Raw genomic sequence first — 26,472 nt, forward strand, 5'->3', positions numbered from 1 at the left:
TGTGTCCATGGCACCCGCGACACAGGGTTTCCCTAGTGCGGGGCTATGTCGAGTGTGTGCGTTATTATTATTATTATTATTATTTGTGAACCGATTTCGAAGATTTTTTTTTTGTTGGAAAACAGGTACACTTTAGTAACGGTCCCATCCCAAATTTGAAGAAAATGTTCCACTTCTATGTGTGGCAAATTAGGGGATGAATCAGGTTTTATGGATTTCACCCACTTTCCGTTAACCAATTTCAATAAAACTTGGCAAATAGATTCCAAAAAAATTTTTAAGGTCCGCTTTTTTTATAAAAAAGTTATACTTAGTGATCGTGTGTTTCTTAAAATTTTATTTGTACACTTATTAGGATGTTTGTATGGTTTATTAATTAAATGTAGAAGCCAAATAGGTTATCTCATTCCAAAATTAAACATTACAATTAAACTGATAATAGTGATTTTGAATTTTGCAAGAACAAAGAAAAACATGGGAAATATCTTTGTAGATCTCCTTGAATACAATGTCGTTTCTGTAATACTGGCTGTTTTAAATTAATGTCGCTGTACAACAAAGGTAGGGTGAATCGGCACCAAAACTACAGACTTATTCTAGATATCGAGTCTTGCAACTTCTATGTTCTATAATTATTTATCAGGGATCTAAATAGTCAAGATAATGTTTTTTTTTTTTATAAATAATTGTTTAATTTGTAGCTGCAATTTATTGACCTACCGTCATACAAGTAGAGGACGTGACTACGAATTCGGTCTCGAACTTCTGAGTTTCCAGGAATTAATGTGCGAAATTTAATTAGAAATATACCACGAGCTTTTAGGTGAAGGAAATAAATACATCGTGATGAAACTTGCACGTCGAAGAAGGTTCACAACTCTCGGAAAATGCGTGTAGTCTCCAACCCGCACTTTGCCAGCGTGACGTATAAATGGGTTGATGATTAAATAATGATCAATATATGATTGTTTTTATACCTTTCAAATCGTAGTTAGTAACAGTAGTTGTGAAACAGTTCGTCCAGTGAAGTACAGCCAACTTACCTATTTTTGCCGCCAAGCGGTAATGTTAGCATTGCTGCATTCCGGTTTGGAAGGGTAAGGGTGCTGGCGAAATTACAGGCACATGGGACTTGTCAACTTATGTCTCAGGGTGACGGACGCAGTGGGAGTGCCTCTCAGATCTTTGCGATTTAAAGCTCTAAGTATCACTGCGACCGTCTTCTTCTTCTTTTAAATGTTATGGGATGGGGCCATCGAAGTAATCGATGATTTCGCCAATGTCAAGTTGAAGAACACACGCGTTTGTACTCAAAAATTGACTCTTGTCTCGAATTAGGGAGTCCCTGTCTAATATAATTACTAGTCAGATAGTCGGATGTTTTTGTATGTAAATAACAATGGCAAAGTCAGAGTTAAAAGAATTCGTTAGCGTCTTCAAATGTCTTAATTGCATGTTTGAATAAAATAAATTCATTAGGTTTTTCAAATTCTAATAGCGGCCTATCCAAGTCTGGACATAAAATCATATTTAAAAAGAAACTAATGACCAGAGATGGGTCATGAATAACAATATTATTGGAATAAATACTCAGTAGAAAGATAAATATGGATAAATATCCATATTTAGATATCCATTTTTTACTCGATATTTATCCAAAAACGAGGATAAATATCTTTAATCGTGGCTTATTATTTATATTTAGTACAAAGTATATTTTTAAGCTTAAAAATATCTTTGTATTCAACATTGATACAATTTAGTACCATGTACGTGTAGTATATTGCTTGTTATACCTTTTTTCTATACGCTGTGATAAAAATAATCCTTGTAAGTAACGGTAAATCCTTGTATTTTTGCGTAAACTTAATTACTACTTAAATGCGTAGTTTGTTAAAAAAAATTGTCTCCACACAATATTAATCAGGTGTATGGAATTTTTTTTTTTCAAGTTACTAAGTTGGTTCGTTTTTGTACATTTGTTCACCTTCGTATATAGAATAAGGGCGCTCCCTCACCGAGAACATTCGCCTATAATGTAACATTCAAGATTCGATTAGACTGCGATTCCACCAGATATGTGCGAGGTAGCAAGGCATGCGTGCGACTGCCCCTGAGAGCCCGCGAGAGCCAGGAGTTCCCGCGTGTGCCTTTGAGTGCCTGCGAGTGCCTTTGAATGCCCGCCAGTGCCTTTGAGTGTCTTCGAGTGCCTTATAGTGCTCGCGAGTGCCTATCAGTGTCTTGAGTGCCTTCGAATGTTTTCTAGTGCCCGCGAGTGTCTTGAGTACCCTTAAATGCCTTTGAGTGCCTTTGAGTGTCAGCACGTGCCTTTGAAAGCCCGTAAATGCCTTCCACTCAAAGGTACTCAAAAGCACTCAAATGCACTCAAAGGCACTCAAAGGCACTCGCGGACACTCAAAAACACTCGCGGGCACTCGCAGGCACCTAACTTAAGTAAAGACTTGAAAACATTTACACTATATGTGGTGACTGGTGGAGTCGCAGCCTTACAATCTGAACAGATTGTTACATTGCAGGCGAATGCTCCCGGTGAACGAAGCTACCAATGTTAAGCAGCGAACATAGTACGAAATGGTCCACATTTAGTTCACGTAATATCAAATGTACTGATTCAACCGATTTGTAATAAGCTAATAAGAGATAAACTTCTTCATTACAAAAAATGAAGTCGATAATTTCTTCTCCAAAATGCCACGCGACAAACGGGTAAAACTGACAAAAAGTTCCCAAAATCAGGGATAGATGACACGTTTCACACAAAAAAATTTGTATCCGAGTTACCAGTGCAATAGTATGTTATTAATTAACTCAGTTTTTTGTTATGGCTTAATTTCATGCCTTTTGACTATACCAGTATACAAAATAATTTCCTCTAATCTTTCGTCACGTCACAAACCTAAGGCATCATTCAGCTTCTATTAGCTCTGTTTAAGGCTTCTGTACTTTATTTTGATATAATAATACACCGAATATATTTTATTCAATTACCGTAACACATAACCTCCAAAACTTGAAACTGGAATATCTTTAATTCCTGACTTCTCAGAATAGTAAAACCAAAACAAAATTTGTTCAGCAATTTCAACTGTATATTTTCACATATTTTTCATATTTCACGCATACAAATTATGTCACCAAAAATTATATGGGACTTTGCCATCCTTTGACGAAAATATTCCACCTCTAAAGGTGGCAAAACAGGGAAAGAATTCGGTTTATTGGATTTCAGCCACTTTCCGTTAACCGATTTCAATGAAACTTGGCACATAGATGTGTTTCTAATGAAAATAAAATGTTATGGTTGGAGGTTGTTGCACTCGCATTTCTGTTATCGTTAAGTAACGAACACAGCGAAAACGGATAAGCAAATTTATGGGAATAGTAGCAATACGGAAAGTGCTAATCCAGGGAAGTACTGCCACCTTACCTATTTCTGCCGCCAAGCAGTTAAGCATAACTGCGTTCCGGTTTCGAAGGGTAAGGGTGCTGGTGAAATTACAGGCACAAGGAACTTTTCAACTTGTGTCTCAAGGTGACGGGCGCAGTGGCAGTACCCCTCAGATATTTGCGATTTAAAGCTCTGACTGCCACTGTAACTGTTATGAACAGGCGTGTCGGTTACCACCAGGTCACCAGGTAAAAAAGAGGTCTGTTTTAATTTTTTTCATAAATAAGTTATCTATTTTTACGAAAAACTTACTTAGGTCGGCGTTTTTACTTAGTCGAAGTCAGAGTTGGGTTTATAAATCTCAGACTAAGACAGACGAAGAAGGAGACAGTTCGAACCCCCATACCGGAACTATTTTATAATAGTTTTCTAGTGTATTTATGTTGCATAGTTAATTAATATGAGATTATTCCTCTCTCTACAGCTCGTGCTAGAGGTTGCCTATACTAGTTCCTAATAGAAAGTTCATTATTTAATAGAAATTGCTTGGCTTAGTGTAAACGAGTTTCTATCAAGACGTTTCTGCGGGAATTAGAGCCAATTTCGTCCGCGAATACAACACAAGACATTTTGCTACGTATACTGCGGCAACTGTGCTATGATCTGTTAAAATGGATCTACATTTCGAACATGAAACCAAATAATAATAAGAATGATGATAATAACCCGAAAATGTGGTTCAAATCAGCTAACCAGCTGAGAAGAATAAAGCAAATAATAATAAAATCGTTTATTTATTTCAACACATTAACAAATAAATAAATAAAAGGTGTCACAAAATTCACCCAAGAAGTAATTTTGATGGAAAACAAAAGTTTATAATCTAATTAAAAATTGTAATTTTTTTTATTGATTTAAACTTTTACGATTATCACACATTATTTGATTTTTTATTCGGGACTTAATCTTGTATAACACATATTTTAAGAGCACATCGCGGCTGTTAAGAACCATCAGCTCAATAAGTCTGCAATAGCCGAAAATTTTATCGTTTCATGAAGTACATGGTATTGGGTTATTATATGTCATGTCAGGTAAATGGCCTCCAGGCTTGGTGAAAATTAATTTTACTTTAATGAATATAGGCAAGTTCCTTTGTTAATTATTGACTATATTTCAATACAAATTTTTGTAGAATTAAGATGAATTAGATATGTAATATTGTAGAATTAAGACAAATTAAGATGCATACTGACTATTTCTCCTGCACATGAATGCTGGTGCTGTTTGACTGTTACTGTTTTTTTTATAACGTCAAATATGCCACTCCGATTTCACGCCAAATGCGCCGTCGCAGACATCGCCGATGATTTAACGGTTGGCGCACATCTCTAGGTCATGCTAATTGCAGAGCGTTTTAGCCGATATCGAGCCTTTTGTATTGGAACTTAAGATCAGTATACAATACCGGTTTCTTAGATAGAATCGGGCTGAAAAGCACAAATGCCCAAGCCTTACACGATTCCAATTTATATACAAGTTCCTTATGTTTTGTCCGTCAAAACATAACAAACCAGAACAAATGACCGTGACCGTGTCAAGTATGCGTAACAAAATCACAATGCATGTGTTGATTTTTTCACAAATAAAGGTGATTTCGTGTCTGAAAATAAATATAATTATTCTACTGACGTAAAACCACCAATGTCTTCTTTTGTTTGAATTCATCGTTGTTTCGAATCAAAACTGCAAAACGCTTATAGAATTCCTAGTCCAAATGGTTGTTCTAGTTTTGAACGGATAAAACCAGAACAACTTGTCAACTTGCAAGAAGTCCATGATCTTTATCAATCAGTACAAAAAATAAGCAATTTTTAACTGTTATAAATATTCATTTATTGGTCTACAGGTTGTGTCTACAGGTCATCATACACCGGTCGTGTGTTACCTTCGTACCAATACTTTCTACTTGATATAAGTAAAATACAAGAACAGTGAAGTTTACGAGGGCAATAGATATTTACTATCGTCTTGAGCAATATTTTTTGCGCACTGTCACTCCGACAACTTTCAACTTACATTTGCCACCTACTAGTATTTTTACCGTGTCGTTTGATAGATGAGTCAAAACTGTTAGCTTTCATAGACACTACGGAATTTATAGTCTGTAGTTTTATGGCAATAGATTGCCCTAAATTTCAAGGATGTAACACGCATAGAGTGGGTATTATCCCCTTTTGAATTACCGGAATTATTGTAATATATTTTATAGTACGATGGTGTATTTAGAAACTTTTAACTTTGTAGAAATATATGTTTGTCTTTGCTTTTCAAAAATCATTCCGGGTCCAGATAGGAGATATTATCTACTTTGTATATTATTTGAAGTTTAGGTAAGTATACTGTGCTTATGCCGATCGACGATCTTTGATCATAAGTGTCAATCATTTCTGGCTCTCACGTAGAATATTTCTATACTATACTTTATTTCCTCTTTCTTCTTCACTTCTCGAAAGAACTTCCTCGCAATGACGTATAAATCGTATTCCCAGTAGATATGAGCGGCCGCGTTTCCCCCGCGCCACGCCGCCGCCAATAATGCAATCGGCGCGCCGCGTCGTTCATTTCGGTTCGATCCATCGATCAGGCGCTTCGATCGTGTGCACGCACACGCTTCCGTATTGTGAATGCGTAGTGAAAATGGCGACGCCGGAAATTGACATTTCTAAGATAAAACTTTGTGACTTTATATTCGAAGATGTTTTGTTTAAAACATTAATTTGTCAATTTCTGTGTTCTTGTCAACCATTAGTGGTCAGGGAGGCGACATTCTGGGCCGCGATGGCGGTATGCCATCCATACGGTAAGAAGTTCGTGGCTCTGAAAAAACTGTTGTATAAATTTGTCAAATGTTTTAAGCAAATTGTATCAATTTTCCACTTTTATACACTTAGTGATGATAATGACGATGTGGATGTTGCGAAAATTTCCACTAAGATTACGCTTTCGCATTTATATTTCGAACGGTTATAAAAAACAAATTAAATAAATCTTTATTTCTTAGATTATCAAATTACCTTGAAATCATCACAACAATTAAAATACTATAGGTACTAAATGCTGTTCTTATAACAAATACAATTATGTGTTCAGCTTTTTGCTCTATCATCATCACAACACTAGCCGCCGTCTGTATACTTTTAGTCAATCTTGTTTGTTTACGAGTTTATGAAAGTTTTATTAGTTTACGAAATCTTATGAAGTTTTGATTCCCAACTTCAATATTGGTTTGAAATTTCTAACACTTGTATGAATTCAATATACATATAACTTTATCCTTGATTGGATTATGATCCCGAATATTGAGTAGTTATTAATTAGCAAACAAATTTATAATGCCTAATAAATACATGTAACCTGTTAGAACCTAGCTAAAGACAAAAATAATAAACAAAGTAAAAGGGAATAATCATAAGTCAATGCGAATAATAGAATAATTTGTCAAGTATATAATTAAGCGATTGAATATTTTAATTATTGTCCCAATTATTGCTATGGATATGGATATACTAGGTTTTATATAAATATTTTAAAACAGTCTGAAAAACCTGAGGCATGCTCCTCAGAATTGTTTTCGAAATTTCGCTTACGCCTTTTTTACAAAACACCGACTATATAATCAGCTTATGCTGTCGAAGTTCACTTCTAATGTTTTCGAAAAGTATATTTTTTTTATATCAATCGCTATTTCGAGAATATATAGAACTAATTCCTAAAGAGACTACATGATTGAAATGCAAAAAGAAAATCGTTTCGACACTGTTGTTCTGAATGCATAGCGGTGACAAAGGGCGCGTTCCCATTATTATCTCGTGACGTTTTATTTATCATTGGACGACAGTCGCATCTAGCCTGTTCCCATATCACTATTATCTGTCGTGACTATGTCGTGGGCGTTTATTGTTGAACGACTGTCATATCTAGCTGTTCCCACTAGATCGTGACGACAATTTATCGTTCACGGCAGCCGCCTAGTCGTTTGCACAACAGAATCGTTTGAAGCTGCGATTATCTGTCGTCACATTTTTATCATGACGGTTTATTCATCGTCAGACGACTATCGTTTTAGCTCTTCCCATAGTTATGACAGTCTGTCGTCGTAACGTCAAAAAAGTCGTGATCGACAGTTAAACGTGTTGTTCTATGTGTGAACAACTCCATTTAAATATACAAGCCATGACACTTTAAACTGCACGACTATCTGTCGTCACGACATAATAGGAACGCGCCTTTAGTCTAATAAAGGCGCCATAGTCGAAAAGATAAATTTCTCTACACTAGTTTCTCTGCTAGTTTTGTCTATACTAAGTCTGCTGAGGAACAACTTCTGTTGAAATGTTTGTTGACCTGGATGAGGATTTGACAACTAATTTTTAACTGCTCGGTACGTTGACCCGAGCATAGCAAATCTCGCAACGAGCTTGCATATTCTGCGGCGAGGACAATGTTACAAATAACGAGCAATCGGTTCACACAATTGTTCGTTGCAATGCTCAAACAAAACAAAAAAGTAGTCGTCATTATAGATTTGTTATTTTTGACATTAGTTGCATGCCCGGCTTATTGCAGTGCTCCAAATGAACACCCCACTAATTTAAAAAGATAGGTTAGCGAACGCGCTGCGTACAAATGTAGTTTGATCATATTTTGGATAATCAAATTTATACATATTTTGTAAACAGGAACCAGATTATAATATCTAAGCTCGTGGTTTCTCAATTTCGTGTTAAATTATATAGTTTCGTTATTACACGAGTTGAAAAACTGACCAAAAAACTTCACACTTAGTTTTTGAGACAATAAAAAAATATATAAGTTATGAAACACATGAAATGACTCCAGCAAAAATTAGGAAAGAAGAGAATGCTGTCTCGCCCACACAGCAACAAAATGTTATCATCTAATTTTTTTATGATATCAAATGAGTGGACGAACAATTCGTTCGCCCGTCGGTGAGCGACACGCTTAACCATAGCACTTGCAGCGCCACTTAGTGCTTTAAATCATAAAGATCTGCGGGGCACTGTCACTGCGCCCGTCATCGAGAGACATAAGTTGGCATGTCCCATGTGCCTGTAGTTTTGCCAGCACGCTTATCCTTCAAAACTGGAACGCAGTAACGCTCATGTAACCGTAATGCTCACTTGGCGGCAGAAATATGTAAGGTGGGGTACTTCTCTGGAGGAACTCTTTATTAAGGAGCTCTACTGCTCCTAAAACTTACTTTGATATGTCGTCGATTGTTCATTACAAATCTCTATGGGGACGCGTTTAGATTGCAGCTATACCCAAAAGTTAGTAAATCGTTGTCATAGTGCTGGTTAATACCTACATCTATAGCACTAACTCAAATGGACATTCTATTATAAAAAAAACCATTATTTTCTATTCAAATTGTTATGCGGTTATGAGTCATAGGTTTTTGAATAGAAAATATTTTTTTTTTGTTGTGACGTCTATATGGGGAAGTATGAAAATACCTACGCGATCGATTCATAATGCGTTATATTATGAACATGATTCTATGAATTCAGTTCGTAGGCTTTCGCGATTACATATGACATGGAAATGAAGAATTTTTTGTCCGGATCCAAATCGCTTGTTGATATAATCAAACTCGTTAGTTTATTTATTGGGATTTTTTTTGTGAAATAACCATTGGTTCTTTTGTGATTATGAATATACGGATCGAGCACACAAAAAAAATCTTTCCTCGTCCCGGTGGGACTTGAACCCACGTCCATGCTGCACCGTAGCATTGCTGTAACCATCAGAGCCACGGGTCCAGTTAACGAGTCGTCGAAATTCTCCTATGTGTCTTTGTTATAGAGATAGAGAAAAAATTTCAGTTTATTTACAAAGCGTGAAGACATTACGATTAAATATTCCTTCCTACACAAAAACAGATGAATACTACCAGTCTCGTGATTAACATTGCATTCAACAAGGCCGTTTATTATGTCAATTAAAATTTGTAACAGATTACAAAAAATAATAAAAAAACATAAACAAGCGAAACAAAATTTATAGAAGCGTTAGAAACATATTTAGCGGCTAAAAGTATACACTACATGAATACTTAGATGATAAGGATATATCCAATTAAGAATATACATGATATTATCTGTATTATGTATTAAATAACATAATATTATAATATTTAATACATAATATGTTAATAAATGATATTTATATGATATATGATAATATGTCTTATGTTCTGAATTCAAGGTCTGTACTAAATTTGTTCCATAAATTGCCTGCTACACAAACGTGAGACCGTAGCTCCCGCCAGCGAGGTTCTGGCTGAAAATCAGTGCTGTGCAAACTAAGTTTGTACAGCATATACTGAGCTCAGAATCCTCGCCACACATCTGTAACCATAGATATAGTTTTGTGTTTTTAGTTACTATTAATATGTTAGATTTTTCATTTGTATGTTTTTTTGTGTATGGCAAATAAATGGAATTTGGAATATGTTTGATAAATTATTTTATTGTAAAAGAAAATTTATGTAAATGATTATTATGCAAAAAAAAAATCTCAGATACATTATGAGCAATATGTACCTGGAATAATGTTAAGGCTTTAGTAAATAGAATAGGGTTAACATTAGTTTAATTTATTCAGATTTTTGTTATTTGCTGTGCCCTTACAAGGTCTATATGAACTGGGTCTCCTTTCAGGCGAGGGTCTCAAGCTATAGTCTACCACGCTGGCCCAATGCGGGTTGGGGACTTCACACGTTTTCAGGCGTTTCCATATTGTGATAGCAAAGTGAGTCAAAAGTACATACTGTAGTCTAGGCTCTACTCTATGAGTAGAATTGCTGGCTGAATATAGGTAGTAATTATAGTTTTATATTTAGAATGTTAAGGATTGAAATTAGAAAACAGAAGATCTTGACATTATTAAGATTATTGCATTGTAACCTGAAAGTTAAAACATGTAAAATGGTGAAATAAACCATATTTTAAAGATGATCCCGGTTTATATTCTTAGAAGTACCTCTCGCTACGCAATCTGAGTTACCACTCATTACAATACCAATAAAGAACAACAGAAAGCTATTACTGGAACAGGCTATAGATTGATTTATGTACTTTCTAAATACAAATAAGTACAATTTTTTTTTATATTTATTTGTATTTAAAATGTTTTTTTTTATTTTTCTATTAATATTCCAAATGTAAGAGTCGTATTCTAGAACTCTACACAATGCTCAAGTCAGGATTGCACTGTAAATACAAGCACTGGAAATACGACCCTAATGGCAGGGACTTGAGTATAATTTCGAGTGCTTTAAACCATACTCAAATCCTGAATTGGGCATTGAGTAGAGTTCTAGAATACGACCCTAAGTGTACTTGATTATGCGTCTTTTTGTGATATATTTCGTTATCCCCTCATGTTTTTGTTTGCGATTGTGTGCCTATTTTTCTATAAATTGTGGGATTAACTCAAGTACATTTTGTCATAATCTTGTTAAGTAACCGCTCGTAAATATCTATTCATACTCAAAATAGTATGTATGTACTACATGTCGTATGCACAACGGTCAGATCTTTTGTCTCAGTCGTGATAATAAGGATGCTTGGTATATATGTTTGATAGATGTTTGCTGTCGTCCTTTAAGGTGACGGAACTTATTATCAGCAGTTTGTGTACAAGTTTTTTCTTTCTTATAACGAATCACTAAGAATGTTTTTTTTATGATTACATATGACGGAACGAACAAGTCAAGTAAGCGACACGCCTGTTTATAACAATAGCAGTGCCACTCAGAACTTTAGATCACAAAGATCTGAGGGGCACTGCCACTGCTCCCGTCATCCTGAAACACAAGTTTACAAATCCCATGTGTCCGTAATTTCACCAGCACCCTTACCCTTCAAAACCGGAACGCAGTAATGCTCACATTACCCCTTGGCGGCAGATATAGGTAAGGTGGCAGTACTTCCCTAGACTAACCCTTTCACAAGGTGCTCTTCTGCTGCAAAAATAATACTGCTGTATGTAAAAACTAAACGTATGACCATTAAACCTTGACCGTGATTTGGTCCAATAGCTTTCGGTGAGTCTATTTTAGATTGTAAAGTGGAAAGGGAATCGAGGTAAAACTTATACATATAACAAAATTACCTATTAAGAACTATTAAGCCGTGTTAGCCTAATGGTTTGACTTACGGCCCCTCAAGCAGAGGCTGTGGTTTCGAATCCTGGCTCGCACTTCTGAGTTTCTCGGACCTTATGTCTGAAATTGAATTTGAAATTTTCCATGAGCTTTTCGGTGATGGAAAGCATCGTGAGCAAATCCACACGTCGTCGAAGGTTCACTACCCTCAGAAAAAGTGTAAAGTTCCCAACCCCCATTGGGCCAGCGTGGCGGACTATAAATACCACCGTAAAAGGCGAATTCTAACGCAGTAGAAGTGAACATTTATTTACCCTCTTGAAATACCCTTGAATGATATTGATAAGTACACAGACGATAGTCGGGACGCCCGATCCCGCTGGCTTAATTTAAGGCCCAAGTGATGCAGAGTCACGAACTTGGAACACGTCTAGCCGGGGCAACGGCCTGCGGCACATGTCTAAATAGGCGACAGATGTTGTGCGAGACGCGTGTAAACCCGGCCCGAGCTGATATCGTGTCTCGTACCATTGCCTAGAGTGTATATAGACTGTAGTTGCAGGTGATGCGACATAATTTTGCTGAAACGCAAAGATGCCTCTAGTATTAAATCACAAAGATCTAAGGGGTCCTGCCACAACCCCCGTCACCCTAGGACACAAACTCGTCTGATGCCTGTAGTTTCACCAGAAGCCTTCAAAAGGGAAACGCAGTAAAGCTCTAAATAAATAATATTGGACCATTACATACGTTGATTCGATCCGAAAGTAAGTAGCTAAAGCACTATGGAAATCGGAATCAACGACGGTACCACAAGACCCGAGACAATATAGAAAAGTTTCTCTACATTGACCCCGCTGTCGGGGATCGAACGCCGGACCTCAGAGATGGATGGAAGACCGGTGTGCAAGTCACTCGACTGTCATCACATTACAGTGCTTGGTGTCCGTCAGAAATAGGAATGGTGGCAGTATTTCTCTGGATGAACTCTTTGCTACAAACGTGTGTGTACTAGCAAGGTGGCGATTATGGGAATTTGTCCTTTCTTGGTGTAGATTTTAGGTTCCGATTCAAATAAAATGCTAGCGCTGTAATTCTAGTAGTATAATTGTAAGTCAATGTAGTATATTGATACTATTGCGAGGCTTATACAGTGTGCTTTTTTTAACTGAGTCTTCCGTTAGGTCTTTGTGAAAACAATTTTGACATACCTAGTAAAATTTTCGGCCAAGCGTGAGTTATCCATAAAAATTTATAATATTTACCACCTTTTTTTTTAACTCTGATCGAGACAATTTCGCTGTATCGCAAAACTAAAAACGGGACAGCAGAAGGTGGTCAAATAAAATGTTTTTTAAAGTGGCTGCCGTAAAAGTGCAACATTTGTGAAATTAATTCTATTGGTTCAATGCTAAATTACAATCTCTCCGAACGCGATTCACTTCCTGATACGATTTTTTTAATCGTTGGTATTTTTCATTGTTATCATTGTATAGATAACAAAAAATTCTAATAAAAAATTGCAAGCATTGGCCTTGCAAGTATCAACACTGATATGACTTAGATTTATCGGTCATGTAAATTAAAAATTAATGAAAAGCAATGTACTAAAGAGTGTTATCTCGAAACCGGTTCCTTTGTCCTTCCGAAAGCGGATTGAAGCCGTGACCTGTATAGAAAGTGAAAGCGGTAGCGGAAAGCGAGTCGATGCGCTTGCGCTGCTTCGCATTCAATGGACGATAATCAGCCATTCTGTTGACGATTTAGAATGGCATTGAATTTGTAAGTAAAAGAACCATTTCTATTACTTATTGTGTTTACATTTATGTTTTTAACCGACTTCAAAAAAAGGAGGAGGTTCTCAATTCGTGTGTATGTTTTTTTTTGTATGTATGGTATGCGATAACTCCGCCATTTGTAAACCAATTTTGATGATTCTTTTTTGTTGGAAAGAACGTACCTCAGATGTGGTCCCATTTAAATTTCAAGAAAATATTCCACCTCTAAGGGTGGCAAACTAGGGGATGAATGACTTGAGTTCGGTTTTTTAACCGGAGGTTAGGTTACGTAAGATGAAGTTATGGCAGACACGGCCCAACTTCTCATATAGCTTCCAGGATAATCAAAATGAACATCGGCGAATAGCTTGCGTATTTTTAACCGATTTCGAAAAAAAGGAGGAGGTTCTCAATTCGCCTTTTTTGATTTCGATGATTTTTTTTTCTTAGAGAAGGGGTACCTCAATGGTGGTCCCATTCAAATTTGAAGAAAATATTCCACTTCTAAAGGTGGTATTTTCCACCTTGAATCCGGTGTATTGTTTATGATCAGGGATCGGAATAAGTAGTTTTTTTACCTAAACTTCGAGGAACATAGACATAGACTGCCTTACGACAATATTTTTAGGTCCCAGGACCTTTTCAAGATTGGGGAAATCGCTTAAGAACATTAAAAATTGACGTAATGGGGAACAGGCAGGTACACTACATTTATCTTAACTTTGCGACGCACAGTGGGTCGGATCTGCGATATTGCGAACATAGGATTTTTTTCACAATACCTCTCTAAGAAAATGCCAATCGAGAGATCCTATTGTCCTAATTAAATATTGTCATATCACATTTTGCCATAAATAGAATAGTTTAGTAGACAAAAATAAAATGTGTATCTATGTATGTGATCTTTAATGCCACATCGTTACAAAGTCTTAGTCGATCCTGTCTTGGAATCACTACAGACGAATTATTAGACCTATCTTTTATAGATTGGCACACTAAACGCGCGCCCAAACCTGCCTATTCACTATTTATATTGCACATTTTTCTGACGCGTACTTTGTAATAATGGGGCACTAAATGTGTAGTCCCATACAAAAAATCTTTCATCATCTGCTGGTAGTGCCACCGGTACGCACTGTGTCTCACAGGAAATCACCGCTTGTTCTCGCTCTGCACTGTCTTAATGCCCTTCTTGGATCTGCACCAGACTGTGATGTTTTTGCAAGTGGATGGATGGCTTTGTGTGATGAATGTTTGAGGTTTTGTAAGAGGATGGATGAATGAGTCTTCTGTGAATTATTAATACAAATTGTCTATTTACGAATTTCACAGAGCCTTGGTATTTTGCTGTTATGCTGTGTAATTTTATGCAATAAATAAATATATAAATCTTAGGGGCACTCCCACAGCGCCCGTCACCCTGAGACATAAGTTGTCAAGTCCCACGTTGTCCGTACTTTCACCAGCACCCCAATCCTTCAAAACCGGTATGTAGTAATGCTCACATTACTGCTTGGCGGCAGAAATAGGAAAGGTGGCAGTATTCCCTGGACGAACTTTTCAGAACGAGCTCTACTGCTACTGTACCAATACCATCTGATACCATTCTTGTCCACGCCTTCAGTTCAAAAGGTTGTATATCAATATCGTGAGCGTTATCGTTACCAAGATACGCCTAAGCCCAGGTTCCCTCTATATAGAGAGTCTAGGGCACCGTACACTACTCTGGCTTAATTTATTTACTTATTTAAATCAGACAGGAAATGAAAATAATTTTTCAGATCTGAATCGCGTATAATTGATTTTTACAAACAAACCAATGTTTCAGGCCCTTAGCACGTCCAATAATCACTGCTGACGGCCTTGTCAAAACCGTAAGCCGTAATCTGGAGACCTGTAAAGGGCCGGAAAAAAAAAAGTGTTTTATCTCAGGCTCCAGCTGAAAACCAGCACTGACTGACGGGCATAAAGTGGAGCTGGCAATCCTTTTCTGCTTATTGTGTTTTTTTTCTTTTCTTTTTATTCAACGTGTTATAATAAAAATAAGCTAACGCAGTGCAAGCGAAGATCATAAGCGGGAACATCGTGCAGTTTTTTATTATATATTTCATTCAGACATAACGTTTAGTAAGGAAATTCTAGCGCTATGAAAATGACATAAAGTACAATTTTTACCCGACTTCAAAAAAAGGAGGAGATTCTCAATTGGATTGAATGTTTTTTTTATGTGTGTTAAGGGTAACTTTGTTGCAAATTTAAAGAATTTTTTATTCCACCTCCAAGAGTGGTAAACTAGGGAATGAATGACTTTTGGGGTTGGTTTTTTAGTACTCTGTACTAAGATTATTTCTTTCTATTTAGATCCGAAGGAACAGTTTTATTTCCAATGTGTAAAAATCGCAAAACCCTGAGAACTCGATACGAACCATATAACACATAAATACCTTTAAGACTAGCGTATTTGTAATATAATATATGTACAAATTAAATAAATAATTTACACGAATTGCACTTGACGGCGACACGTGTGGCGCAATATGGTGTCTGGTAACCGACCTCGGAATCGCCGGTATCCGACACCCTTGGGCCAAAACTCCTCCTTGATGAAGGTCAACTGATAATCGGTCGGTATTCTCACCACAAACGAATTAAAATTCACATTCATTCAGGAATTCAGCCACTCTATACTCAGAGTGTTTTTGGCTTTAAACATTTGCGAGCCTTGTATTTTTAAATAAATGAAATTTTCTTTATTGCACATTCAATTTACAATGACAACACAGAACAGTAATGTAAGTATCACAGAGTAAGCCAATACACAACAGGCGGCCAATAAGGCCTGTAGCGCTAAGCAGCAATTTTGTTCTGGACAACCTTTTGTTAAACAAAGTCTAAGAAACTTTAATTTAAATATGTATTGAATTGATATTCAATTGTTTTTTTGTGAAATTACTCCATTACTCCACTAGTTTGTTATAATTCTTAATACAAGGCTAAAAAGTCGTTGAAAAACCAAATACAAAGATCCGACAAAGAGCACATAGAAAAATTAGTGAGATTAAATTCAAAAGATCATGGTTAAGGATGTGACGTTTAAACAGAAAAACATTTTGTCATTAATTTTTAATTCATCTTCAATTATATTTCAAATCCCCAGTTCTAAGCTTCATCAAATATGCTGCTAAAGCTAAGGATGCTCTTGGTATTTCCTATATGGCTGAGAATCTTCATGGTGCAGTTGATGAAGTCACATCAACATTAGTCAATCAAGCCAATCCATGTATATACGCCTAGGTCTTCCATATAATCTATTTTCTCAAGATGCAGTAATCCTAGATCTAGAACATCTTATAGCATTATCATGTCCTGGATATGCTTTGCAGTGGAATTCTGTACCTGCCTAGATCCATACTTCAATAATCAATAGCTCTCATAGAAGTCTGGTATCACAATAGTAGGTTTAGGTTGGTTGTTTCAAACTTTTTTATTTGCAGGCTCAGTGGCAGGATCTTGTGCCTCTGAATGAGCCTAATACCATATGGACAGCAGCACTGTCAGCAGCCACCCAACAAGTATGACATTATGCGACTTGCTACGTCTACCTGCAACAAACATACATAATCATTTAAGTATTTAAAATTCTAATTTAGCTTACAGTAAAAGAAATTATAAAAAACATGTAAACTGATTTAACTTACAGTTTAGGGCATAATCCATTATTTTATAACATTATAAATTCTCAATTCACGAGCTGATTCCGTGTGAAGAAGACTTGTGTGTGGTTGTGGGTGATTTGTGACACAAGATAGTGCCCACAGCAGAGAAGTGTTTGTAGTAAAGGTGGTCAAATTGTCTCGGTGCATCAACAGGTGGTCTTCGACCCATGTTTGGCAAACATGGCCACTGCTGTTCACCTAAAAGATGGGAAAAGCTTTAATGTCAACAAATCATGATCACTGTACTATACTGCTAGTTAGGCATTTAATTATATGTAAACAATCTTTATGAACCTTTTAAATGTAATATTATTTGTAAGAGTAACGGTAAAGAAAGACATGTAAGGAAACCTGTAGATCAACGTGGTGGACGTTGGTTAGCTAAGAAATAGGAGGTGAGTACTTACTTACAGGTTGTGGTGCAAGCCATTGACGAATCAATGACAGTGTCTGCTATATAATATTAACTGCCTCCGTGGCCGAATGGCTACCATGCCGGACTACCACGCAGAGGTCCCAGGTTCTATTAACTCTACCGGATATAATTATTTTGATTGAATTAATCATCCGGTACATAACGTTTTTCTATTTTTGATTATTTGAACCCATTCGCATTAATCGATTATAATTGAATCGATATTATATGTTGTTTGTTGACTCAATTAACTTAAGATTTCTCATTTTCCACACAGAGAATTAGGTTGATTTTTGTAAATTTTGAAATAGAAAAATATAACCCTTTTTTAAACCATACCTTAACTCATTACATTTTGGCCCAGATTGCCCCGTCTCCTTTTGATTGTTATTTATGATATTGTATAAATTTAACTTCAAATTTTTGTATTTATTGAGATTTTTTGTGAAATCTGATCTGATGAGATGTGATTATGAATACAAAGGTCCAACACAAAGATTAAAAAAAAATATTGTTAGAGCAATGCTACGGTGCAGCACATACGGGGGTTCATGTCCCACCGGGACAACGAAATTGTTCTGTGTGTTCGATCTTTGTATTCATAATTTAAATATTTTCTCTTTTTAAAATTGCGTCCCCAGTACTTTCTCCATATTATGTTCCCTTATGATGTTTACCTTCACTGTTACAGCTAAAATGATTAATAATTGGTCATACCGATATTTTATTTGTATAACACGGTTTCTCAGTTGTACAACATACAACGCCTAGCGTGTTTATTGATGCTGGACAAAGGTTACGTCGTCAAATACGCTTTATAAATCAACGAGGTGTTGTAATGTATCCCTTGAGGTGCGTACCTCCGTTACCATAACTATCGACTAAAATACCTACGTCAAGAGTTGAGGAACTAATATAAATGATTATCTCGTTTATACATAACGTGATTTCGGCTCTCTTAAGTAACAGTCGTACAATTGAACGATCTTAGTTTGTATAATTATTCTTTATTGCACTAAATAAAAGAAATATTAATTGTACAGAAAATGCGCAAAGGTGGACTTATTTCCAAAAGAGATCTCTTCCAGCCAAGTCAAGATAGTGCGAGCAAAGATCATTAGCGGAAACGGCGTGCAAGATTTAATTATATTTTTCACTCAGACATAATGTTTAGTAAGGAAATTCGAACGCCATGAAAATGTCAGGAAGTACAATTTTTAACCGACTTTAAAAAAGAGGAGGTTCTCTATTCGACTGTATTTTTTTGTATGTTACGCGATAACTCAAATTGATGAACCGATTTTGATGGTTCTTTTTTTGTTGGCAAGAGTGTACGTCAATATTGGTCCCATTTAAATTTGAAGAAAATATTCCACTCCTAAGGGTGGCAAACAATGGGATGAATCCGGTTTCGCGCACTTTCGTGTAACCGATTTCAATAAAACTTGGCAAATAGGTGGTAATTCCACGAACTTTTGAGGTGGGATTTAAAAAAAAAAGTTATTTATAAAGTATTCTGACACCTCTGAATCTCATTCGTATATTGACCATTACGTCATCTGGATGTTCAATTTCTTGATCTTCCGTTTTCTCCTTTTTCTTCGATATACCTTTTTAGATGTTATTAAATATGTTAATTAAAGAAAAATCAGATGAAGTCATCTTTTTTTAATATCTCAAATCGTGTGTACCCCACAATCTCTCGATTGATATTGATAGCTATAAGCGCGAGATCTCGTGTTTACGTTGCAGAGTTAATAAATACTTTACAAAGGTAGCAATACGATTTAATATTACATAACAAATATTTCAATTCTCACCTCGCACACCTCGCCAATCCAGATAATTTATTTTTATTTTATTTTTTTATTTGTTCGGGTCAACAGCAGTTTACATTAACAAGAGTTACAATTCAGGAATTATACTAATTTATTTTTTTTATATATAAAAAACAACTCAATAATTGTATAATTGTATGCCTGTGTCTATCCTTGTGAAGCGAGAGTGTGCACAAAAGATGCGCTAAGAGAGAATTCAAATTTCGCCATACAAATTTCAATCCTCGTTTCGCCTTGCCGGTGAAACAGCACCTTAAAGCTTATAATCGCTCAACTAAGATGCTAATCGATAGTTTAGAAGCGAAGCGCGTATATAGATATATAAATAACATTGATGAAATCCGTCGGTCGGTAGTACGAGTCAGTAATCGAATATGGCAAATTTATACAAATGTATTAGTACTAACTCATATTCATTCACCCTTCCGCGAATTGTATAGGATTTGACATCATTGTTGCTCAGTAGATATAAAGATTCATATCGCTTGTCTTAACTACTCAATATGTAACTCTTATAACCATGTCACACTGTGCGTCAATTGTTAAGTAATTTAATAAGAACAACGACTATTCTAGGTCACACGGTGATTCGTTCGGGGGTTGATATATTAGAGACGTTTCTAGCACATTCGTGATTATTCGGTTCTAGTCATGTCGCTAGTCACTAAACTAAACATTGGCAGAAATTTTAAGAAAGCACTTCATCGCACTTCGATTTACAAGGTATTGCCCGAGCCGGCTTAACTGCTCGATGGTCCCCACTCTCCACTACAACTTTTTCCATAATCTCAACGAAGTTCGGCGGTCTTTTTTATAATAACTTAAGTGACGGAACGAACAAGTTGTAAACCTGATGGTAAGCGACACGCCTGTCCATAAGTTGCAGTACCACTTAGAACTTTAAATGACAAAAATCTGAGGGGCACTGCCACTGCGCCCGACACCCTGAGACATAAGTTGACAAGTCCCATGTGCCTTTAATTTCACCAGCACTCGTAACCTTCAAAACCGGAACGCAGTAATGCTCACACTACTGCTTGGCGGCAGAAATAGGTAAGGTATGACAGTACTTCCCTGGACGAACTCTTTCACAAGGAGCTCTACTAAGTGCTACTAATTTCTGTATGATGATTGATTTGTTCAAAATACAAAGATACCGGGTGTTATATTTTCAAATCACTGGCGTGTGCTAATTCTGATTTATCTAACTTCCCAAAATGCCCTGTTACATTTTAACTCGAGATGCAGAAAAGGGGTATTATAGAATGAAACGTTCGACTTTGATGTCTTTGTGTATATTTTTATTAAACGGGAGTTTTTTCTATTGCTTTCCAGGACAGGGTACTGAACATCACGAGTCAGATAATGGACCAGCTTTTGGGAGACGAGCGAGTCGCGCGCGGTTTCCGAGTAAAGTTTCCAGAAGATGTTCTTCAGGACAATTTGGCTGGGCAGCTGTGGTTCGGTGCAGAGGTAACACGCCTGCTTTACTTAGAGCTTGTTTATTTAAAGCTGTGTAACTAATTCAAAGTTTTAGCTGAATTTTGTAACTTTATTTGATACTAATAATTTTTTTAACATTTATAAAATCTTCAACTAGTAATCTTGATCGTTGACGTTGCCTTACATTATCGTAGACAGATATATATCAAATTATATAGTAAAAAGATATAAATATATATCTGTGTACGTTCTCATATTCTTATGTTCAAGCACACGAACGTTAGGATGAACAAAAGATGACTTAAATAGTAGAAATTATAAAATTAATTTCACAGTGTATAATTATTATATTGTTAACCACTTACTAGTTACATGCCTACTTTTACCTTAGACTAGTATCCTTAAGAATTCTATACATATAACAGATATAGATTAGTATCCTTAAGAATTCTATACATATAACAGATTGTATACAACCCTTTGTTTTATATTACGCGGTCGCGGTAGAGGACACCGGTTGTTTTACTCTGAAATCGTTGTCAAAGATAAATATCGACCGTCTCTTATCTCGATTTTTTAAATTCTACTGCTAGAAACATTACAATAGAAACCACGAGCGTAAGATGGTATGTACTTTTGAAAAGTCACATTCAATTCCGCAACTAGAATCTTCGGAGCGTTCGATCGAATAATTTTCGTACAAAGAACAATGGCAAAATCATAGTGAAAATAATTCGTTAGCGTCTTCAAATGTCTTAATTACAACTTTGAATAAAATAAGTTCATTCGGTTTTTCAAATTATAATAACGGCCTACCTAAGTCTGGCAATAAAATATATTTAAAAACTCTAATGACTAATTAGTATGTAACCGGACGGATAACTACAACTATAAGTTTCTTAACGTTGACCGACATCTAGCCGCCGAAAACGGAATTTTAGTGCTATATACGAATATGGTCCACATTTAGTTCACGTGTACAAATGTACTGATTCGACCGATTTGTAATAAGCTCATAAAAGATTAAGTAAGTACTTTATAACAAAAAATAAAACCGATAATTTCTTCTCCAAAATGCCACGTGAGAAAATGGTCAAACTGACAAAAAAGTTCCCAAAATGAGAGATAGATGCCATGTTTCACAAAAAAATAATTTGTGTCCGATTTACCAGTGCAATAGTCTGTGGTATGTTGTTAATTAATTCAGTTTTTTGTTATGGCTTTACTTCATGCCTTTTGACCTTTATTTATTTATTTATTCATTTGGAACACCAACAGATTACACAGAAAAAATAAGATTAAAATACAATATTTGATAAGGCTCAGTTCTTATGTGCAAGCCAATTACAGGTATCCACATCACAAACCCACGGCACCATTCAGCTTCTATTAATTCTGTTTAAGGCTTCTGTACTTTATTTTGACATAATAATACACCGAATATATTTTATTCAATTACACAACACAAAATCTCCAAAAATTCCTGACTTCTCAGAATAGTAAACCCAAAACAAAATTCGTTCAGGAATTTCAACTCTATGTATTCAAAAATATGTGAAAATATTTTTCTTAAACAGACACATACAAATTTTGTCAACAAAAATTTATAAGGGAGTTTGCCATTGTCCTTTAGGCGATTATCAAACTGCACCGCGACGGAGCGCGGAGCTGCGTTTTTTGACGTTGTACTGAAGTACCTCAGTATGTATAACATGTATACAGGGTGTCCGGTAATGAATGTATCATACTGAAATGGCTTATAGCACAGCTTAAGACTGTTCCAAAAAAAATGCAAAAAAAAATCTATCCCATGTAGTACCTAAGGAATGTTTTTTTCTTTAAAGTTAATTATTTTTATCTTATTTTAGGTTTTTGTGCACTATGACTACAAATGAATGAATTTATTTGGTTTTTTGGTGTCATAATATTCTACGGTAACTGTGTCCTTAGATAAGCAGTAAATGGTATGACTAAGTAATGTACATTTAAAAAAAAAGTTTGACTTCATTTTTCAGAGAAATAATTTATTTTTTACGAAGTTTACGCGCCTTCTGTATAAAAAAAAAGTATGATAACCTGTGTGGCCAAGTACTTTAAAGTAATGTAGGTTTAATGAGGATTTCAAAATGATATCATTTCTCATTGTATCTAATGTAAATATGAAATTATTGCTATTAATGTGCAAACGGAGTAAATTTTACTAAAAAACTATGTTTGCAAAATTGGAACATTTCTTATCCTGAATTGTTCTTGACTATTGAGTTTTGATAAAAAATAATATTAGGCATTAATAAAACTTTATTTAAAACTTATTTACAGCAAAATTATACAAAAATCCAATCAAAGTAATTTTTCAATTGTTGCCTTTAAAATACCACGTGTGACCGTTATTTGCCACCTGCACGATAGCCACATTCCGCCCGTCTTTTGTTCATATGATAAGAAAGGTCAGAGTTGGACCAGAGGCAAAGAGTGACAATTAACAGCAAATGTAAAAAAAACGAAAAGGATTTAAGTGCATCATTCGATTTGTCTAGTTTGCCTCCCTTAGAGGTGGAATATTTTCTTCAAATTTAAATGGGACCAACACTCAGGTACCCTCTTTCAAATAAAAAAAAAACCGTCAAAATCGGTTCACAAATGCGGGAGTAATCGCGTAACATATACACAAAAAAATACAGTCGATTTGGCAACTCCTCCGTTTTTTGAAGTCAGTTAATAAAGTAAATCATTTTTAAGTTTAATTTTCCTTTATTTCAACTTCCTCGCAAGTGTAGGTCTAAAATCGTCGCCTTACTTTCTCAAACTCGTATTTTAAAGCACAAAGTTACAGAAATGCAAAAAATGGATTGTATATACAAATTTTGCAGGCTAATTTTACAACACATTTGCTTTTACCGATTCTTAAAATAATGCATCCAAATTACCCTTGATAAGAAATTTAAAATAAATAGAAAGTTTTGCCATCTCCTAAATAATCCCTCTTTGTGAGATACGAGTTTGAGAAAGTAAGTCATCGATACGCCACAACCAGCAATTACAAATGTTCGAGCCACTAAAACTCATTCTTTTTTAATGTCCCTCTCTTGTTTAATGACAATTAAGTAGGCATACTTACCGCCCTTGTAACACTATGTACTGGGACATTGACGTCAATAATGGTTATACGTGTCAAATGTAGATAATTAATGTTTATTTATTTACTTAATACTGTATGTACTAACCGTAACTAAAACACGTATGGCAACAAATTAAATGAGACTCATTAAGCCATTTGAAATGCACACCGGGTTAAATAGAAACTATATTTAACATGAGAATGTTTTTTTTTTTTTTTTTTTTTAATATATAATAGACACACGCTTGGCCACAATCTCACCTGATGTTAAGCGACGATGTGACCGACGATGGGACGCGTTTGCCTAAAAAATGCCTATTCACTCTAGCCTTGAATAGCCCCAAATTGTACTTTTCGGGAAATACAGATGCCGGTAGAGCATTCCACTCCTTTGCCGTACGCATCAGAAAGGAGGAGGCAAAGCGCTTAGTGCGAATAGGTGGAATATCAACGACATAAGAATGAAGTGCTCCGGACCTTCTAGTCGACCGAAGGAGGAACGGTGAGGGCGGAACCAAATTGAAAAGTTCCTGCGCACACTCTCCGAAATGTATCCGATAGAAAACCGACAAGCAGGCTACTTTTCTGCGATGATCGAGATTTTGGAGCTTCGACTCCACAAGAGGATTATTGTTAATAAGTCTCTTTGCTTTACGCTCCACCGAGTCCAAGGCAGCTAACTGGTATTGGGCAGAGCCGTCCCAAAGGTGGCAGCAGTACTCCATACAGGATCGAACTTGTGCTTTATACAGATTTAAAAGCTGTTCAGGTGTGAAGTACCGCCTGACCTTGAAAAGTATGCCTAGTTTTCTGGCAGCAGTTTTTGCCAAGCACTCGATGTATCGCCCAAAGTTGAGGTTGGATGATAAGTCCAGACCAAGTAGCTCAAGGTGGTCCCTTATCGGCACGGATACACCTCGGAAAGTCGGAGTAAGGTGTAGGGGACTCCGTTTTGATGAGAAAAGACACGCCTGTGTTTTAGCCGCATTAAACCTGACCCTGTTAGCATCTCCCCAGTCGGAAGCAGCTTTCAGACTCAGGTTCAACCGGGTGACCATCGCCTCTCGCTTACACCGGATCTCTTCACTGTTGTCTCGGGCGTCTGGCACATAACTCACCGCCACTGTGCTGTCGTCTGCGTACCCAAAGATACCGGGCATCAGCAGCAGGTCGTTGATATGCAGCAAGAATAGAGTGGCGGAGAGGACAGATCCCTGAGGTACACCGGCATTTATACCATGAGGAGCAGACGAGTAACCATCTACAACTACACGGATTGACCTATCCTTCAGAAAATCGCCTATCCATGTGCAAAAGCCAACAGGAATTCCGTAAGCTGGAAGCTTGTTTAACAGGCTATCATGCCAAACCCTATCAAAGGCCTTTGATATGTCGAGAGACACGGCAAGCGATTCACCGCGTTTCTCGACAGCCTCGCTCCATAAATGTGTGGCGTACGCAAGAAGATCCCCAGTAGATCGTCCACGGCGAAAACCATATTGTCGATCACTGAGGAGATCGTTATCTTCGAGGTATCCAAGGAGACGGCTGTTCAATACACGCTCCATAGTCTTACAGAGTATGGAGGTGATTGCGATGGGTCGATAATTAGATGGGTCGGCATGGCTACCTTTCTTAGGTACAGGCTGTACATTTGCAAGCTTCCAGGATTTCGGGACTTGTCCAGAACTCATAGAGAGAAAATGTGACAATATCTAACCTATACCATATAACATATATTTTAAGAATTACGTGGTTTTTGACCTAATTCAAAAAAAAGTTCTCAATACGACTTTTCTTTTGTATGTTACGCAATAACTCCGGCCTTTGTGAACCGATTTTGATGATTCTTTTTTTGTTGGAAAAAGGGTACCTCAGTATTGGCCCCATTTAAAATTGAAGACAATATTCCACCTCTAGTCTGGCACTGACACTGACGGTGTTGCCAGAGTTTTGTGAAGTTAATTCGCCAATTTATGTATGTTAAGTAACCGATATTCGTCCAAGCCATAAAATCACTAGAAATCAAGAAAAACAATTCTACAATTCTGTTTGCTGCCGGACCTTGGAGAAACTCAAACCCCCAAATGAATCCATACCTTGGCAAATATATAATATATATATAACTTGGCAAATAGAATGTAATACCACGAAATTTTGAGTTCGGTTTTTTATTCACTAAGTGATCATCACAGGTTCCAGGTTTCTTACTATGACATTGTAAGTGTTGGTGTTTTATTATTTGACTGCCTCCGTGGCCGAACGGTTACCATGCCGGACTGTCACGCAGAGGTCCCAGGTTCGATTCTCAGGCCGGGAGAAATATTTGTATGACCTACATTTATTTCTCTTATGAGTTTAGGTGTAATTTGTGGTTGTCTATGTGTGTATCCATGGCACCCGCGATACGGGGCGTCCCTAGTACGGGGCTATGGAGAGTGTGTGCGTTATTATTAATATCCCGACAGTTTCCAACGGTTACACGCTATACTGTACTGTGACCATAGTCACGGGTTGATAAGTGGTTGACTAAGGCTGCGATTTTTTAATAGAACTTCGAC

At 36.4% G+C, this 26,472-nt stretch overlaps 1 protein-coding gene across 1 annotated transcript in view; it reads left to right on the forward strand.

Annotated features, from left to right (window-relative positions):
• The window catches only part of LOC113232387 (lateral signaling target protein 2 homolog), a 76,299-nt gene that overhangs the window by 33,593 nt on the left and 16,234 nt on the right, over nucleotides 1-26,472 (forward strand). The window contains exon 3 of the mRNA XM_026467087.1: nucleotides 20,686-20,823. Coding sequence (XP_026322872.1) covers nucleotides 20,686-20,823 — 138 coding nt within the window. The remainder of the gene's footprint in view (nucleotides 1-20,685; nucleotides 20,824-26,472) is intronic.

The sequence above is a fragment of the Hyposmocoma kahamanoa genome, unplaced genomic scaffold (genome assembly GCF_003589595.1).
Source record: "Hyposmocoma kahamanoa isolate Upper Pololo Valley unplaced genomic scaffold, ASM358959v1 76, whole genome shotgun sequence".
Lineage (NCBI taxonomy): Eukaryota > Metazoa > Arthropoda > Insecta > Lepidoptera > Cosmopterigidae > Hyposmocoma > Hyposmocoma kahamanoa.